This window comes from Aspergillus pseudotamarii (genome assembly GCF_009193445.1).
Source record: "Aspergillus pseudotamarii strain CBS 117625 unplaced genomic scaffold BDV38scaffold_98, whole genome shotgun sequence".
NCBI lineage: Eukaryota > Fungi > Ascomycota > Eurotiomycetes > Eurotiales > Aspergillaceae > Aspergillus > Aspergillus pseudotamarii.
The window spans coordinates 16,034-31,909 of NW_022475112.1; the positions used below are offsets into that span (position 1 = coordinate 16,034).

At 48.2% G+C, this 15,876-nt stretch overlaps 6 protein-coding genes across 6 annotated transcripts; 2 read left to right on the plus strand and 4 right to left on the minus strand.

Moving 5' to 3' along the window:
• Positions 1-579, minus strand: BDV38DRAFT_229650 (uncharacterized protein). Its single transcript, XM_032052915.1, has one exon. It carries the CDS (start codon positions 350-352, stop codon positions 53-55), a length of 300 nt encoding a protein of 99 aa, XP_031907877.1. The 5' UTR covers positions 353-579; the 3' UTR covers positions 1-52.
• Positions 497-3,547, minus strand: BDV38DRAFT_229644 (putative protein kinase). Its single transcript, XM_032052914.1, has 4 exons — positions 3,310-3,547; positions 2,951-3,237; positions 1,463-2,828; positions 497-1,404 (listed from the first exon to the last, which is right to left on the minus strand). Exons 1-4 carry the CDS (start codon positions 3,356-3,358, stop codon positions 641-643), a joined length of 2,466 nt encoding a protein of 821 aa, XP_031907878.1. The 5' UTR covers positions 3,359-3,547; the 3' UTR covers positions 497-640.
• A 2,735-nt stretch (positions 3,548-6,282) lies between these two features.
• BDV38DRAFT_229690 (mitochondrial 54S ribosomal protein uL11m) lies at positions 6,283-7,273 on the minus strand. The gene is made up of 2 exons (XM_032052917.1): positions 6,897-7,273; positions 6,283-6,774 (listed from the first exon to the last, which is right to left on the minus strand). The coding sequence occupies exons 1-2, from the start codon at positions 7,023-7,025 to the stop codon at positions 6,442-6,444; spliced, it is 462 nt and encodes a 153-aa protein (XP_031907879.1). The 5' UTR covers positions 7,026-7,273; the 3' UTR covers positions 6,283-6,441.
• Positions 7,274-7,610: 337 nt separating this feature from the next.
• BDV38DRAFT_297483 (survival factor 1 family protein) lies at positions 7,611-9,406 on the plus strand (the record flags this gene model as incomplete). Its single annotated transcript, XM_032063125.1, has 5 exons — positions 7,611-7,630; positions 7,707-7,922; positions 8,027-8,451; positions 8,508-8,884; positions 8,933-9,406. 5 exons carry the CDS (start codon positions 7,611-7,613, stop codon positions 9,029-9,031), a joined length of 1,137 nt encoding a protein of 378 aa, XP_031907880.1. The 3' UTR covers positions 9,032-9,406.
• Positions 9,212-11,482, minus strand: BDV38DRAFT_229677 (GMC family oxidoreductase). Its single transcript, XM_032052916.1, has one exon. The coding sequence runs from the start codon at positions 11,469-11,471 to the stop codon at positions 9,531-9,533; it is 1,941 nt and encodes a 646-aa protein (XP_031907881.1). The 5' UTR covers positions 11,472-11,482; the 3' UTR covers positions 9,212-9,530.
• A 3,022-nt stretch (positions 11,483-14,504) lies between these two features.
• On the plus strand, positions 14,505-15,716 carry BDV38DRAFT_297485 (uncharacterized protein; the record flags this gene model as incomplete). Its single annotated transcript, XM_032063126.1, has 3 exons — positions 14,505-15,128; positions 15,159-15,420; positions 15,472-15,716. Exons 1-3 carry the CDS (start codon positions 14,589-14,591, stop codon positions 15,714-15,716), a joined length of 1,047 nt encoding a protein of 348 aa, XP_031907882.1. The 5' UTR covers positions 14,505-14,588.
• Between the last annotated feature and the right edge of the window lie 160 nt (positions 15,717-15,876).

Here is a 15,876-nt window from a genome sequence, read left to right on the forward strand (position 1 = left end):
TTTTTTTTTTTTTTGTTTGCTAATGCTTCTTTAGTTCATTTACTTATAGTATCTACCTGGCTAGTTTTTGCTTGATGAATACAATTAGGGGCATGTGAAATGAATGAGCAGACCGAAGGATGAGACGACTCTTGAACCGAGCCAGATGCACGATATAATACTGCATAGGAAATATCGAAGCCAAAGTAGAAATGAAAACAAGTCGAAAGGGGCAATAGAGATCTAACAGCCAGCCATTGATTGCTGGGAAGGTTAATCGCCCGAGTAGCTCCGTTTCACACGACCGACCAGAAACGCCTGTATAACAACGCCCGAGGAAGGGGGGGGGGGAGGAAAGATGGAGCGGAAGCATTTGCTCCCTCTTCCCAGCCTAGGGAGAGTGAAAGGGGATAATCAAAACAACTGAGGTAGCATAGAGAATATTGACCTCATGACCTATATCGAACCGTACAAAACGGATAAAGAGCGACAGAAGACCACCATGGGGCAATATGCCCTGAGCAATAACTTGACTGTAGGAGTTCATAAAAGTGTATCACGACTCGAGAACAACCGGGAGCGATAAAGCAATATGGAAACATAGGTCTTGGATTGGAAAATGGACCATGAAGAGTATTAGTTGGTATTAAAAGTAATAGGCCTATTTGGCCTTACTGGCCACTGCAGGGCTTGGAGAAGGTGGCTCCAGAATGTGTGTATGGCCCGGAGCCCTGTAAACCTCCCCAGAGACCTCTTGTCGACAGGCATCGATGTTTCGAATCCATTCATCGGTCAAGACATCATCGAGGATCGCTCGATCTTTCACGCTCACCTTGAGCATCCGGCCGATGATATAACGGCTTTCACGAGGCAGGAGCCGCAAAAGCCTCCATGGGCCCTTGATAACTTCCTGACGCTGTCCTGACGGCGGCGCCGCACCGGGAGGAAGTGGGGGTGCCTCTTTGCTGGTTGTGCGTTTAGGCTTGTTGTCAATACTACCATTTTTCTGATTGTCGCTAGGTGTCTTCTCCTGAGGGCTCTCTGGGGGTCGATTTTCGTCTTGGGTGGTTGATTCCGGTTTCGGTTGGGCTTTTGGCGCATCCTGGCCTTTAGAGTGTTCTGGTGGTGGCCCTCCATTCTTCGATTCCGAGGACTGGCTTTCCCGCGCAGATGAAGAGAGATCAGGTGCAGACTTGATGGGTCGATGGCGTTTCGGATCAGCATCTGGCACCGGAGTTCCTGGGGTAGGGGAGGACACAAAGAGTCTATAGGAGTTATCGCTAACTCGGGGTTGTTTCCAAGGGAATCGCCGCAAACTCATGCAGCAGAAGATAATAGCCAAAGACCAGATATCTGTAGGGCGCGGGTCATATTTCTTCTCATCATATACTTCTGGGGCAAGATACGGATCGGAACCCACGATTCCTGAATGGATTTGTAAGTTCAAAAAATGTTCCTTTACGAGCATAACTGCCAAACTCACCTGAAGCAGGAACAATATCATTCTCAAAAGGGTACCGGAAAACAACAGCACTCCCGAAGTCAATTAGCTTCATAATGCCATGCTCGTTGACAACCACGTTATCCAATTTCAAATCCCGGTGGGCCAAGCCCATCCCGTGTAGATATGCCACTCCGCTGAGGATCTGCTTAAAGGAGCATGCAACTTCTTCTTTCTGCATCTTGCCAGTCATAACAATCGCAAAAAGGTCAAATGGAGCGTATTCCATGACCTCATACCAATGGTTTCCTTCTTGGATGATATCAAGGGTTTCAATAATGTTGCCATGGTGTAAAGTTGACCCAATGCAGAACTCTGCTGTGACTTTCTTCGAGTATTCCTTCAATGTCTCCCACGAGTGACGGTCCCGAAACTGTTTCACGGCAAAAGTCACACCGTCGCTGTTACGTTTCAACAACCGAACAGAGCCACCGGCCCCGGATCCAAGAACCTTCCCTAACTTCCCATACTTGGAATTGAGCCCATGATCATCGGCAAACGGGACGCTGTCGGGTGCCATTTGGTACGGCGTGCTCTTCCCAGAGGACCTGCTCGACCGTTTCACTGCCGATGATGGCGACTCGGCGCGCTTGTGTTTGTGATGACCCATCTTGAAGAATCGCTTGAGCTCCGCCATATGACCATGATGCTTACCCTCGGGTTCCTGCTGCTTGGAGTCCTTCTTGCTGCCGAAAAACCCACTACGTTGCCGTTCGCTTGCCTTCAGATCACTCGCGCTTGCAGACCGGGGGGTCGATGGACGGCCGAACGACGTCTGTGCACGCCGTTTAAAGTCACGGCCGCCAAAAATAAACCGCTGATCGAGCTGAGAAAGGTTCTTAGGCTGAGGGGGACGCTTGCTGCGAGCGTATGGATCATCCGGTTCTCCTACCGGTGTGATGGCGCCAGGAGGAGTGTAGTCGACCCTAGGGGTGGTTGGCGGGCTTTCTTCTTGAGAGCTGACATCCGGTCCAATGAAGAACTGCGCCCGATGTTTTGCTCCATTCTGAGGGTGAGACGATGTTTGCGAGACATTGCCTTGCTTCGCCAGGTGGTCGGTCGAACCAGGCCGCGAAGTTGGGGCGCTTTGGGGCGCTTGGCTCTTCGTGGACCCGCCTGTGGGTGGAGACGTCTCTGGGGTCATTGCCGCTGAATTTGTGCCGGTTCCTCGATCTGTAGCATTCAGCATCGAGGAAGTGCCATTAGTTTTGGATTCACGCGAATGGGTGGCCGCGGGTGTAAGTGGTGGCGATTGCATCACGGACACCGGTGGGGAGGCATGGGGAGACGGCAAACCGGATCCATTAGCTCCTCGTGTACTGCGATCGCTTGATTCTCGGGACGCAACCTGTAAGGGACAATATAGCGATCAGCCTCTTTCGCTCCCCTCAATTCGGGCGGGCCGATGCGAGGATGGTTCCTTGCAGAATATATGCAGCCCACATGCCAGCAGATACCCTGAATACATACCCTTGAAGAAGGTAGAGAGACGGGGTCATATGAGAAACTCCCCAGCCGAGACTCTTGTAATTGGGATCTTTGTAGGCTAGCCGCTAACGATTGTAAGTCATCCACTTGCTTGGGGGTCTCGACAGGCCTTGATCCAGGGCTACCAGTGGCGGCCGACGGTTCAATTTCCTCCGTTGTCGAAGAGAAGCGGACTTGGCTTGGTTGTGTTTTAGACTTGTTCTCCTGATCAGCAGAACTCGCCCCCTGCCCAGCTGGCGCTGCGACAGGTTGCTGAGTGGTCAAAGTGTCTAGTGACAAAATCAATGGTATCAGTATACAATACTTATTCTCGGCTGACGGTGGTGAGGGGCGCTGCATACCGGAATTCATGTTGTTCGCATGGGTGAAACCGGTGGCTTCAGACGTCATACTCCCCAAAATTATGTTGCGGGACACATGCCCCTCCACGGCTTTAAGTGATAGGCTGGCCGATGATAATAGCGATAACTAAATCCAACAGTTATGATAGGATAACTTTTTCTTTTTACTTATTCTCCGGAGGTGGATGTGGCTGTATATTGTAGCCCGGAGGCAACCAACGAGCGAGAGGGACTGAGGTGGAAATGCGCGGAGGATTTCGTATGCAAGATCCGTTGCCGTTGTTACTCACAAAACATTAGGCGGAAGGAAAACTGGACCCATTCGAAAACGGCAGAGAACCGAGAGGATGGTTAAAGAGACACCGGGGATAGTCCTTACGCCTCTTATCGTCAAAGTTACTGACAAGAACTAGCAGAAGAGGAGTGGGATGCACGGAGGGGGCCGGAGTCGAGGGGAAAGATCCACCAGACGAGGAAAAGAGAGAGAGAGAGAGAGAGGGAAAGAAAGAAAGCAGGTGCAGCGGGTTTGGGGTTTGGAGCCAGAAAATGACGCCGGCGGCAATAGCGGCGCCGGACGGAGGAGGATTAGTTTAGTGGCAGAATAGATTAGTTCGTAGCTGGGGTGGTGGGTTCGCAAAACGCCTGGACCATTCAAGCGGATCAGTCCAAGGTAGATTGATTGATTGACCTCCAACAGTCGAAGGAGAAAAGATAATTCCCCTTGGTTTTTCTGGAAAAGGTCAGTCGCTTTCGTCCTGGAGAGAAAAGTGGTCGGGGACAAAGCGGGAGAGAAAAAGTAAAAATTAGAAAAGAAAAGTAAAGAAAAGAAAAAAAAGTAAAAAAGAAAAAAGGCAAAAGGAAAGGGAAAAAAAAAAAAGTTTATGCAGGGCAGTAATAAATCAATTGCTGAGATTCGACTGACCGTTTGCCCGTGCTGAGAAGATTGGATTTGAAACTGTCAATCGCTTCGGAATCTGGCGGAGACGGTCAACGGTATATGACAGTTAAATACAGAGTCGTCATCATTATTCTCTTGGGAATTCATTACTTTTCTCTTGGTATGAGCAATACTGAGATGAATTACCATGTGACCTGGTGGATTTGAAGCCAAGTCTTCCATTTACAGCTGTCAATTCCTCCATGTCCTCGCAATTATGCACCAACTTCCTGTTGCATTACGAAAAGAAATAGAAACAGTAAATAAATAATAGTCATAAGAATTACAACCAACCTTAGTACTACTTAGCAAATATACTCAGCCTTGGGAAGCCATTCGGCCTCAAGGATGAGCCAGATGTGGTCGATATCGGTACTACTGACCTCAGACTAATAATACCGGCAAGCGTCCGCGAACAGGATTGGAGAACAACACCCCTTCCAGACCCTCCCCTCCCGATCGGCCCTCCAACTCCGTCCATGGTGGCTGACCGTCTACCCCGCTATATGTTTCTGGATCTCATCTGGCGCGGAATTCTGCTGCATAGTCAGAGTTAGTTAAATTCACGGCTACTCGGCTGATCCGCCACCACTTGACGTACCGCTAGAGTCGGTCGGCTACTCACAGTACTGTACTGTACGGAGGTAGATTGGTATCTAGACATTCCACTCTCTACTTTATCTCGTACGGAGTAAATTTTGACAGGAAAGCTTCCCGCCACCGGTTTCTTGGTTCATACTGGTCATATTACCTCATCTAACCCATCCAGCTGTTCGACGGAGTGGGGCATGGGTCACCGCTTTGGGACGCATTCCTTGCCGGGTTTAGTCACGGATGGACCTGATCTGGAAGGTTTCCAGACTCGGTTAGCTTGGCAGCCCTGCAGATTTGCCCTGTTTGTTTTTCCTTTTAGCAATCAATGTGAACAATTAGTTAAATACCACAAATGAAAGAGTCATCCAGAATCTTCCTTCTGTCATCTTACTACTAATAACATCCAGATTTCTTGAGTCTGCTTCCTCAACTATCGCTATAACGGTCGCTTGTTGAGGGTCGTGCGTGGAATGTATTAGGTAATCAGCAAAAGGTTCGGAGTCCTGACTCCTAACATGTTAATTGATACCCACTCCGTCCACCAGCTGCGGGCTCCCCATGAGCCTCTTTGATCATTATCCACTTGGTACGGGTTCTTCTAGATACATACGCAGTCTACTGTAATGTAGACAAACGTTCTTTTGAGTTTATGACCCCAACCTCCGACCAAAAGCATGTCAAGAATAGACTCTAGGAAAAGGGTGAGGAATGTGGGGATTCGCACTTTACTATGTAGTGCTTCGCAGTCTATCCTATCTCATTTGGGCAATACTCTCTGCCTGCCAGGTGATCATCATCGAAGGTTACTCCCCTGTCTAGGAGGCAATAATTGAACTGATTGCGTAGGCCAAATAGCTGCCAAGCAAGAACCTCTGACCCTCTTATTACCTTGAATGTCTATCAGGAGAAAATTCGTTGTCCTTAGTACTCCGTACACAGTATGTACTTAGTATCCTTGGTGACAAGAAAGGATCCGCAATTGATGTCTGCTCTTGGCGCTTGTTCGGTTTGATCCCTTACGTCTCTTTTCTCGAGGTCCCTTTCATTCTGCCCCTGATTAATTTTATCATCATTGTCGTAATGGTTTCTGACTTTTTTTACTTTAGTTTCTTAATTTTAATTTTATTTGATTTTTCCCCTGTTACGGAGTACTTTCCTCTTATTTCGTTTTATTGGGTTTACTCATCGTGTAATGTATATCGTTTGACTCCTTATTTTTCTGCCATCATGGGAAAGGGATGTAAAGAGATATATGCATATCCATCCCTGCTCGGTCTGGAATAGACGTCACAGAATGATTTTACATCAACTTCGGCTATCAAGGTGCCCAATCATGATTTTGTGCTGCTCAGATCAGAAAGCCGACGACGGCACATAGATGGCTAGCTTCATCTGTCTCACGCCTCGAAAGGCCTGACCCATGTGCAGATGCTTCAGGTATCTGACAACGCTTTCTATATCACATGCAATTCTTATAGTACAATTGAAAACAGACTCCATACCCAAGAACGCCAGTATCATAATTCACGGCAGTAGTCGCAGCACTCGCACAGCATCAGGGATGTCAAATAAATATACAGTCGAACTCGTCCCCCTCCCATTTAGGGAACAACCTGAATGCCAATGGACTTCGCCTGGGCAATGACGCTCTTGCATAGCCCCTGCAGGCTCAGTCCCGATAGTCTCGTCTCGGAATGCTTGATTTGCGCGATCTCGTACACATGTTTCAGGGACACCTTGCCGACGATCTCGTGGCCTGGGTTCATGGCTCCACGTATGCGATTCTTACGAGGTTCCACGTTCGCAGCCTGTAGCAACAGCCAGGTTGTCGTGGGGGTTCGGAGATCAAATGTGAAAGAGCGATCCGGACGAACAGTGACACGCGCGGGAACGGGTACTCCAGTGTTGATATGTGCGGTTCGGGCGTTGAATTCCTATTGGAAACTATTAGTGAGAGAACTGGATCATTATCATCCCCCGTAAATATCAACTTGGACTGCTGTAGCTCCTTGATGTATCTTTGAGCTCCAATCCCTGTTCCCTCCCCGTGACGTACCTTGCAAAAATCCATACTCTTGACACCCTTACTACCGAGTGCCGGACCAACTGGGGGACTGGGACTGGCCTGTCCAGCACCCACAATGAGCTTCACAATTTGATCTTTGGCCAATGCTTTTTTCGCCATGGTGAATCAGGAGTAGTTCTCGGTGGGAGAATAAATGTGGAAAGGAGTAGCGGTAAGTCAATGGTATCTATGAACTGAATAGAATGAATTGTATAGGCAGAGGTCTTTTTGCGGTCCCAGAGTTTTGGAGAGTTCTAAATTCGGAATGGCGCCGCGGAGACGGAATTACTTACCGTATTAACCGCAAGCGAAAGAAACGAAACGAAATGAAATGCTGGACGTCATTAAAACATTGTATTGATTTATGAAATCGAATACATATGAATGCATGTATGATTAAATGAGTCCCATTCTCGATCTGGTTATTCCATCTGGCTTCCTTGGATAATTTGTAATTTTTAGAGCTTTCGTACTGTACTTGATTCGAGTTGCTATCTCATTTTTCCCCTGTCAATATTGATTTCTTTGCTATCGTCAGAAGCTATTGAGTTGCCCCCCTTTGCCTCTTTCTCCCCGCGCGCTATCGATTTCCTTTCCCTTCACCTACACTTTCCTTTACTCTCTCTCTCTCTCTCTCTCTTCCCTCTCCCTCCACCACTTTAACTCTACTTACACCCGTCACTTCCATCTCCCTTTAAGCCCATCATGAACTGGCTCAAATCAACGTACGCATTTCCTCTCATATTTTCCATCCTGGTGGGCCTTAGATCCAACCGTGCTAATCTTTCACACTACGGCTAGCCTCGCGAGTGTTGCGGGTACGCAGGAGCCGATCTATGGCCCTGAGGCGATTCGATCTGTTGCCCAACAAGCACAAGAAGTGCCGTACACTGTTCTCTCTAAGGAGGATCTGCGTTGGCGCGCCTACCAATATACCAATGTCGAGACCAAGACCTTTTATATCATGGCCGACAATGGCACCTTAGTTTTTGTGCAGATCATCTACAGCAACATTGTGTAAGGCTATTTCTCACTGCACCGGACAATATCTCCGTATCCTAGATCTCTTCCTCCTGACCGAAGCTGTCTCCGTCTTCTCTAACCTCTCTTGCTTGTGATAGTGGCATCCACACCACCGCCCAGTTCAACGCGAAGATCTTCAACCTTACTGGAGATGCCCCCCACAAGTGGTACTCGGATCCCTTGTACAATTTTATGTTCGATGAGAGCATGCTTTCCTTTGGAGCCGATAATCTCTCTCTAACGCTCAATGAGGAGGGGGATTCCTACACACTGAAATCTGCCGTAAACGAAGACTGTCTAGTGAACATCACCTTCAATCGTTCTTCCCCTGGTTTCGTCATTGGAAAAGATGGCACTTCCTACTTCGGTACAGACGCCCAGAATCCCTGGGGCTCGATGAGCCACGCATTCTGGCCCCGTTGTGGTGTTGAAGGAACGATCACCACCAAGGAGCAAACTTACGACCTCAAGGGCCGCGCCATGTTCATTCATGGTCTTCAAGGCATGAAGCCGCATCATGCTGGTGAGTGATGCCTTACAAGAAGCAGTTGAACAATCAGTGTTCTAATCTCAAAGTAGCTGCACGGTGGAACTTCGTCAACTTCCAGACTCCCACATACACCGCCGTCATGATGGAGTTCACAACACCCCCATCATATGGATCGACCGTGGTGAACGTTGGCGGAATCGTTAAAGACGGAGAGATCATTTACGCCGGTGTGACCAACTCGGCTACCCATACCGAGGCATCCCAGGATCAGGATAGCGACTGGCCCGAGCCGAAATCCATCAAGTGGGTTTGGGATGGCAAGTCGAAAGATGATAAGGCTGTTCATGCGGAGCTCGATGGCGCACTCGGCAGGAGATTGGACCGTATTGACGTTATGGCGGAGGTGCCAGGCTTCATCAAAACCATCGCCGGTAGTGTCGCCGGCACTCGGCCGTACATCTTCCAGGTAAGGCTGTGCCACGTACGATGACGAGTTACGCTAACTAGGATTTAGTTCGCTCCCCAAGAGAAGCTTGCACTGAAGTTGAAGGTCGGAGATGAAGAAGTCTCCGAGGAGGGTGTCATGTTCTCCGAGTCGACGTTCATTTCGTGAATGACGCTACGTGCATAGATCATTGTTTACGGGGACTTGTCCATGGCGTTATTGAGTGTTAATCGTGGATTCTCCTATTGTTACTGCTGATATGCAGCCGAAAACCCAACCCCTAATGTTTCACAAACATCATATAAGAATCTCTAATGATCTACATAAATCTGTATCTCTCTATCAATGTTACATATTCGGCGAACACATGAAACTCATACCTCCGCTTTTTGTGGTTCAAATGGGACTCATTCACTAGGAGCTTGATCTGTCTCTGAAGCAGGTAACTGATGTTCCTCTAGCTTTGGGATTTACCTCTACAGGTAAAGCGACGACCTCGGACACCAGATAATGCGTCGCTCGACGATCTGGACTCAAATCTCACACGGGTATGTTTGCGTTGGTATTATAAGACGTACTTCCAAACTCATAATTACAGGAATGTTACTTGCGCAGTATATACAACGTTATGCTAGGCATAGAACGCTCCACACTATTGACTCAGAGTCTAGTTCAACTCGGACAGAATCTCATCAGCCGCCTTCTCAGCGACAATATAAGTTGAAACAGCCGTGAAGGTACCAGGAATCTTGGGGTAAACCGAAGCATCAACCACTCGAAGCCCACTGACACCACGGACCCGGAATTTCGCGTCCAGAACAGCCATCGGGTCATCGTCCGCACCAATAGGGCACGTACAAGAAGCATGGTGTCCCCAAGCCGTATCCTTCGCATACTGCTGGATATCCTCCTTGGTCTTCACATCAGCACCAGGAAGCACCTCAGTGACCTCCACGAGCTGACGATCAAACGCCTCGCGACTAAGCTCAACGGCCTCATACAACGCCTGCAAATCGGCATCATAGTCGCCCACACCAGTGTCGAAGTAGTTGAACACGATATCGGGCATATCGAGCGGATCAGCAGACCGGAGAGTGACGCTCCCCGCGGAGTTACGGGGATGACCCTTCAAAATGGCCCAGGTAAACCAGTCATGCTCACTGGTGGCATTGATACTGTAGTTGGGGAAGTAACCACGGAAATTGACTGGACCACCGAAGACAAACACATCGTAGGAGTCGTCGGCCGTTACGCTGCTCTTATAGAACATTGTCGCCGCCAGTCCAGAGGAGGAGTAGATGCCCCGGTCTTTCAGGATGGGGGTGGGGGTTTCCCATCGGTCGATGCAGGGGTCGGCTTCGCCATTCTCGCTGAAGGTGCAGCCGTCCAGGACGGCCCAGTCCTTGGGGACGTGGCCCTGCACAGTGATCTCGTAGTGGTCCTGCAGGTTGGTTCCTACGCCCGGTAGATCGGAGATAACCTTGATTCCGAACTTCTGGAGCTCCTCGGCTGGGCCGATACCGCTCAGTTTGAGGAGTTGAGGGGAGTTGTACACGCCGCCTGCGACAATGACTTCGTGCGAGGCCTGCGCTGTACCTGGGGTACCCTTCGAGTAGTCGTTTGCGAGGGGGCTGGCGCGGTAGAGGTGTTGTCCATCGAGGAATTCGACGCCGGTAGCACGGGGTGGGTTCTTAGACTCATCGAAAGTCACCTTGGTGACGAAGCAGTTGGTGCGCACGTCCAATGGGTATTTCTTGCTGCCATCATCGTTCTTAGCATCACGGACAGCGAGGATGAACTCGCGGGGTCCGTTCCGGTGGGCGTCGTTGGTCGAAATCGGGATCTGATAATAACCCGGCTTGGTATCGCGGGTTTTCTTGTCGGCATTCGCATCACCGGCAAGAAGAGTTCCAACGTTGAAGATGGTGTTTGTATGGTTACCGAGAGCGAAGGCACCGCCCAAGAGCAAGCTGAGAAGCTGGGGATCCTCCAAAACCAGGCTGAGTGGGGCGGTCTCGGTATGGAGCCAGCCATCGTAGCCATGGCCTTTCTGTCCAGGGAGGAGGTAGTTGTTATTCTCTAACTTGGCAAAGTACTTGCGCATGTTAGCCGGAGACCAAGAACTATCACCGGTAAGGGTGGCAATGTCTTCGAAGTCGGACTGGTGAGGATAGATTGCGATCAAGGCATTATGGGCAGTGCAACCACCTAGGGTTCCCGTACGAGGATAGAGGGTCCCCTTCATGGTTGAGCCCTCCGGTGGGTTGAGACCGGTATAGATTTCACCATCCGGAGTCTCGTAGCTTGTTTTATAGTCCCGGGCTTGTCTCTCCTCATCTGCGTAATGACGAACGAAGAAGTTCCAGGACATCTCCTCATCCTCCGAGGCCTTTGCGGAATAGGCAGGAATAGAATAGTTGAGGTTCAGACCCTGATCATCACCGGCCTCAATCAGCAGAGTCTTATGTCCTGCGAGGGCCAGACGAGCAGCTAATGGGCCACCACCTGCCCCAGATCCCACAACCACATACTTGTATCCAGTGAGATTAACAGCCGTAGACAGGCCAGTGCCCATGGCCAAAAGGCCCAACAACTGACGAACAAACATGATTGAAAATCAGATAGTGTGCATGTTGCTCCAGAGGGAAAGGACTCTGGACGACTTCTTTTATATATATGAATTATTATTCTTATTTTTATTTATTTATTTATTTTATTTTATTTTATTTTTTTTTTTTTAAAAAAAAAGACGTTCTCGCCCCTCAAAAGGGGAGACAAGACATAGCTGATCAGTAGAAGCATACCGATCCCTGCTCGTTGTAGCGTACCAAGACTAGCCGGCTATAGCCCTAGTAGAGCCGATCTCTACAACGCCTGGTGGTTTCTACTCTTAACCAGCCGGATCATTCTTCCCCCTGTCTGTGCGCTACAGTCTTGCATTTTTCCTATCGGCATCTACCTCAGATCAGATAGCATCAGGGATTCTTGGTTGGTCTTTTACTGCGTACAGTCTTACCTGCCTTGTCATCAAGCTGCCTAAGGAGCTCACAGTTCAGCTCTCAGGGTCTCTAGCGAAAGTTTTGACAGAAGTTATTTACGGCTGATCATTGCCAAGCTGCATTTTAGATGTTGATCGGCATAGTGCTTAAGTGCGGCGCCGGCGTTCATTCCCATATTGGAATTTAGTGAAGGAATCGCCAAAGTAACGATACTTATCTCCGGCTTCAGCCGCGCCAAAAGGAGAAATATTCTTTAATTAGCACATGTGATGAGTTCTGCAGGCTCGTATTCTTTTTGCCTCATGGCAGTCATCTACCTCGGCCAATACGCATTGCATTGCGGATGTGCTCTAAGCGAGACTTGGAGGACGACTATTAGTAGGTGGGTCTGCCTCTTGTGGCCAATATTTATCGGCAAGTCTAGAGCGAGGAATGTATTGGGTATAGCAAGGAGAGCGGCAGTACGGAGGAGATAGTCATTCAGATTTCCAGGTTATTACGTTATCGTTTGCAATTAACTAACTATAATGTTCTTTTCACCTACGATATACACTCTGATGGGGCGTGAATGCTAATAGCATTTTTCCTTTAAACTTTTGTTTTGTTTTATTTTTGATATTTCTAGCAACCCCTACGCGCAGGAAATGATATACGGAGTAGAGAGGTCTTCACGTTTCTCAAGCCTCGGTCTGACTGGTGCAGTGAAAAATGATCAGGTTGCCAGGAATGCTGTGAATACCTCCCTTACGGACCTAATGAGGCTAAGTAACCTTATACTGAGTCCATTCGGAATTGGGAAAAACAAATAGCGTGGTTATTGCTCTTGATATGCGGTGTATATCATCACTCATTTCACTCGAAGAAATATAATCAAGACTCGGGGCTTTGAAAGGCTCATTTACTTGATAGTGAACCACTACTATAGGTGAATGGATCTATATCCAAACATGAATGGCAAGAGGTATACTGTGCTTCGAGCGTTGTATTCATTGACTGCGAATGCAACTACGACACTTGAACTATGTTCTAGGATCGGGACATGGATATAACTTCAACAATCCTGAGCCTTGTTCTCTTCTCTCTTCCTGTGTTTCTCTACCCACCAACACTTATATCCCTACCAAACACAGTCTGCATCCATCCAGCAGTATGCCTTCTATCAAGATTACTGGCGCTCTCCTCGCCATGCTTAGTCTATATCTCAAGACTGTACTGGCTTTCTCCCCGCAGACCTTTAATCATGACAGCACTGCCAGTAACAATGTTCCTACCCCTCCCCCCACTCCCATACCTACTGCTCTTCTAGCGACTACCAACTCCTTCGACCGAGAGGGCCGGACAGAACAGAGACAGGTATGTCCTACCAACAAGACCTTCTATTCTTCAACATATTCAACCTCAGTACTCACAACGCCTGGAGTAGAAACAATGTGATGGGTCATGCACCCATGGACTTTGCTTCTGTACGCCCTACCATTGGTGTCACTGTAATGTTCACAAGGCACACTGTGCTTGTAGGTGGTAGGTGTGTGCTAGTCCATACTACGATAGGTATGTGAGGGCTGGTTTGACATAGTTCAGGTAACAATGGCTTGGATTTCTTAGCCATGAGTCTACCTATCTACGCTGAACTTGGGTGGGTTATGGTAACGAATTGGCATATCTCGGAGATTTCATCTACTTTTTCTCGCTATTCTAAACCACTGCCTTTCCTAGGCCCTGTGCAGAGGAGATGCGTCTAGGAATCTAATGGCATTGGGACTTGTAGTTAGTAAGCTCTAAGCCTTCAGCTATAGTCCTTACAAACTGTCTGAAAAGTGTAAAGAGCGCATGAGTATTCCGATACCTTGGCTCAAAGACTTGTAACTTGGGGATAACAAACGAAGGACCACAATAGGGAAAGGCAGTCACCTGATGGATTGGCGATGTACACCTAAACAGTCATTGATTCCAAGTCCCGGCATCATATTGAATATCCTATCAAGTTCAAGAATCATTCATCAAGTGTGTAGTAATGAATTATACACACCAAGTTCATTCGTATCTGAGTAAAAAAAAAAAAAAAAACATCAGTGATAGTCTAGAACTATACTGTGTTTTTCCGTCAGAATTGTGGACCAAGCCCAATAACATGGACAGTGTTCCAAGCACCGGTGAATATGATGTCTTTCTATCAGCATTGCTGCCTTGTCATGACTCAGCTAGTCTTTACTTACTCCTGGCAGGAATTCAACTGTCATCTAACTATTCAATTTGGCCATTCACTCGGATTACACCTTCATTCCCATAGATAAAGGCTGCAATCGAAGACCCACCGTTGTCTATAAAAGCTGGGTACATACGCAGCCTTTTGGCGGACCATGGATACCACTCTGAGATCTCAAGAAGACTGTTTTCGCTATGCCCTAATCAGTCGTATTTTTACTTTCACACATCCATTTACTTGTGGACTGACCTTGTCCTGTTCTCTTACTCTTTATTGAACAAAGAGAGTACTGTAGTAAAATACCAACATCAGTAAGGACACTCCCTCTTCTTCTTCTTTCTCTCCCCTCTCATGCCTTCCTTGTTTCCTTCTCTCGTATATGACAAGCTAAAGTCAGCTTTCTATTTTGATGAGTCGCAAATCTGACTTGAAGAAACAGCAATCTCCCCCTCGTATCCAAGCCTCCAAGAACCATCCTCAACACTCCAGTCTACAGCACCCCCGAACAAACGAGAACGAAATGACCTTCAGAATAGCAGAAAAAACTTCAACGAAAATCAAATCTGAATCCTCAATGGCAGACGACAAACTTCATGGTCCCGCAACCGCAAACTCCTGGGACATGGGAATGACTAACAAGACGAGTGAAACCGACAAACTGCGCCAGAAGGTGGATCAGATGAGAGAGAAGCTTGAAAAGTTGCTCAAGCAGAATGAGGCCTATCACGCGACAAGTGAGTTGGGTGAAACTGGTCAGGACGATACCTATCAGGAAGGAAGTGGCTGGCCAGCGGACCCGAATGATGAAGACTTGCGGCATGCTGAAGGGATCGATGGTTGTCAGAATGGCAACTATGAGCATTTGTGGACCGGCGAGGATGAAATGCCGGAGCTGGAGAATACGGACGGTGATTCAGGTGTCGGGCACGAGTGGGCAGCTGAAGAGGATTCGTGGGAGACGGGGCGTTTGCATGACGAGTCAGGTCTCGGAGACGAAGTTGCGTTGACTGAATACGAAGTCGATAAACTACGCTACAAGGTGAAGTCACTCCAGGTGAAGGTAGCTGATTTGTTGTGCGAGAAGAATCAGCTAGCCTTGAAAGTCAAGGAGCTTGAAGGGGAAAGGGACAATTCAAACCCATCAAGGAATTATTTCCTCTCAAGATACAAGTGGCAGAAGCTTGATCGTGGCCTGATAGATGAATGGGAACACCTTGCTCACACGAACATCGAAGTCCCGAGTGGGGACGTCTTGGCTGACAGCGAGCTGTATATCTCAGGGGATCGGAAGGACTATGATGTCTTCGTGGATCTGTATGGAATAGATCCGCATGCTGCTCCTTCGGTGTTAAGTTAGTGGCTAGAACCCCTCCTTATCGTGATCTAGCTAACCAGATGTATAGAGGACAAACTTACGATCGAGCTGGTGAATGCGCATGCTACTACCCTGGTATCAAAACACAGGACCTGTACACCGAAGTTTGGGGAGCTTTTCGCACGCTTCATTAAAAATCTCCAGCGCACCGGCTATCCGAGAGGCTATCTTTTTGGGTTCACAGAGGACGTGGATATCTTGGAACTTAGGGCGAGTTACTCAGATTTCAGATGCGCTCTCATTACTGAGGTCTGTGAACAACCTGCGTGGTAATAGTCTTCATTGAACATGCTTTGCACAGCTTGATTAGCCAATTCCATCTCTCGGGTCCCTTTTGCTCGTTTGTTTTCACATCCCCGAAGTTTTGAAGCGATATCTGCGTTATGGGGTTTGTTAATGTTGCTTTTACCTTACTTAGGGTTTCGTTTATCAT

Excerpts from the sequence above, each read along its gene's own strand:
- BDV38DRAFT_229650 (XM_032052915.1), bottom strand. The coding sequence starts at position 352 with ATGCTTCCGCTCCATCTTTCCTCCCCCCCCCCCTTCCTCGGGCGTTGT.
- BDV38DRAFT_229644 (XM_032052914.1), bottom strand. The coding sequence starts at position 3,358 with ATGACGTCTGAAGCCACCGGTTTCACCCATGCGAACAACATGAATTCC. Across the intron at positions 3,238-3,309 it reads TGCGAACAACATGAATTCCG|ACACTTTGACCACTCAGCAA; the intron begins GTATGCAGCGCC and ends TTTTGTCACTAG. Across the intron at positions 2,829-2,950 it reads TCTCTCTACCTTCTTCAAGG|GTTGCGTCCCGAGAATCAAG; the intron begins GTATGTATTCAG and ends TGTCCCTTACAG.
- BDV38DRAFT_229690 (XM_032052917.1), bottom strand. The coding sequence starts at position 7,025 with ATGGCGAAAAAAGCATTGGCCAAAGATCAAATTGTGAAGCTCATTGTG. Across the intron at positions 6,775-6,896 it reads AGAGTATGGATTTTTGCAAG|GAATTCAACGCCCGAACCGC; the intron begins GTACGTCACGGG and ends AGTTTCCAATAG.
- BDV38DRAFT_229677 (XM_032052916.1), bottom strand. The coding sequence starts at position 11,471 with ATGTTTGTTCGTCAGTTGTTGGGCCTTTTGGCCATGGGCACTGGCCTG.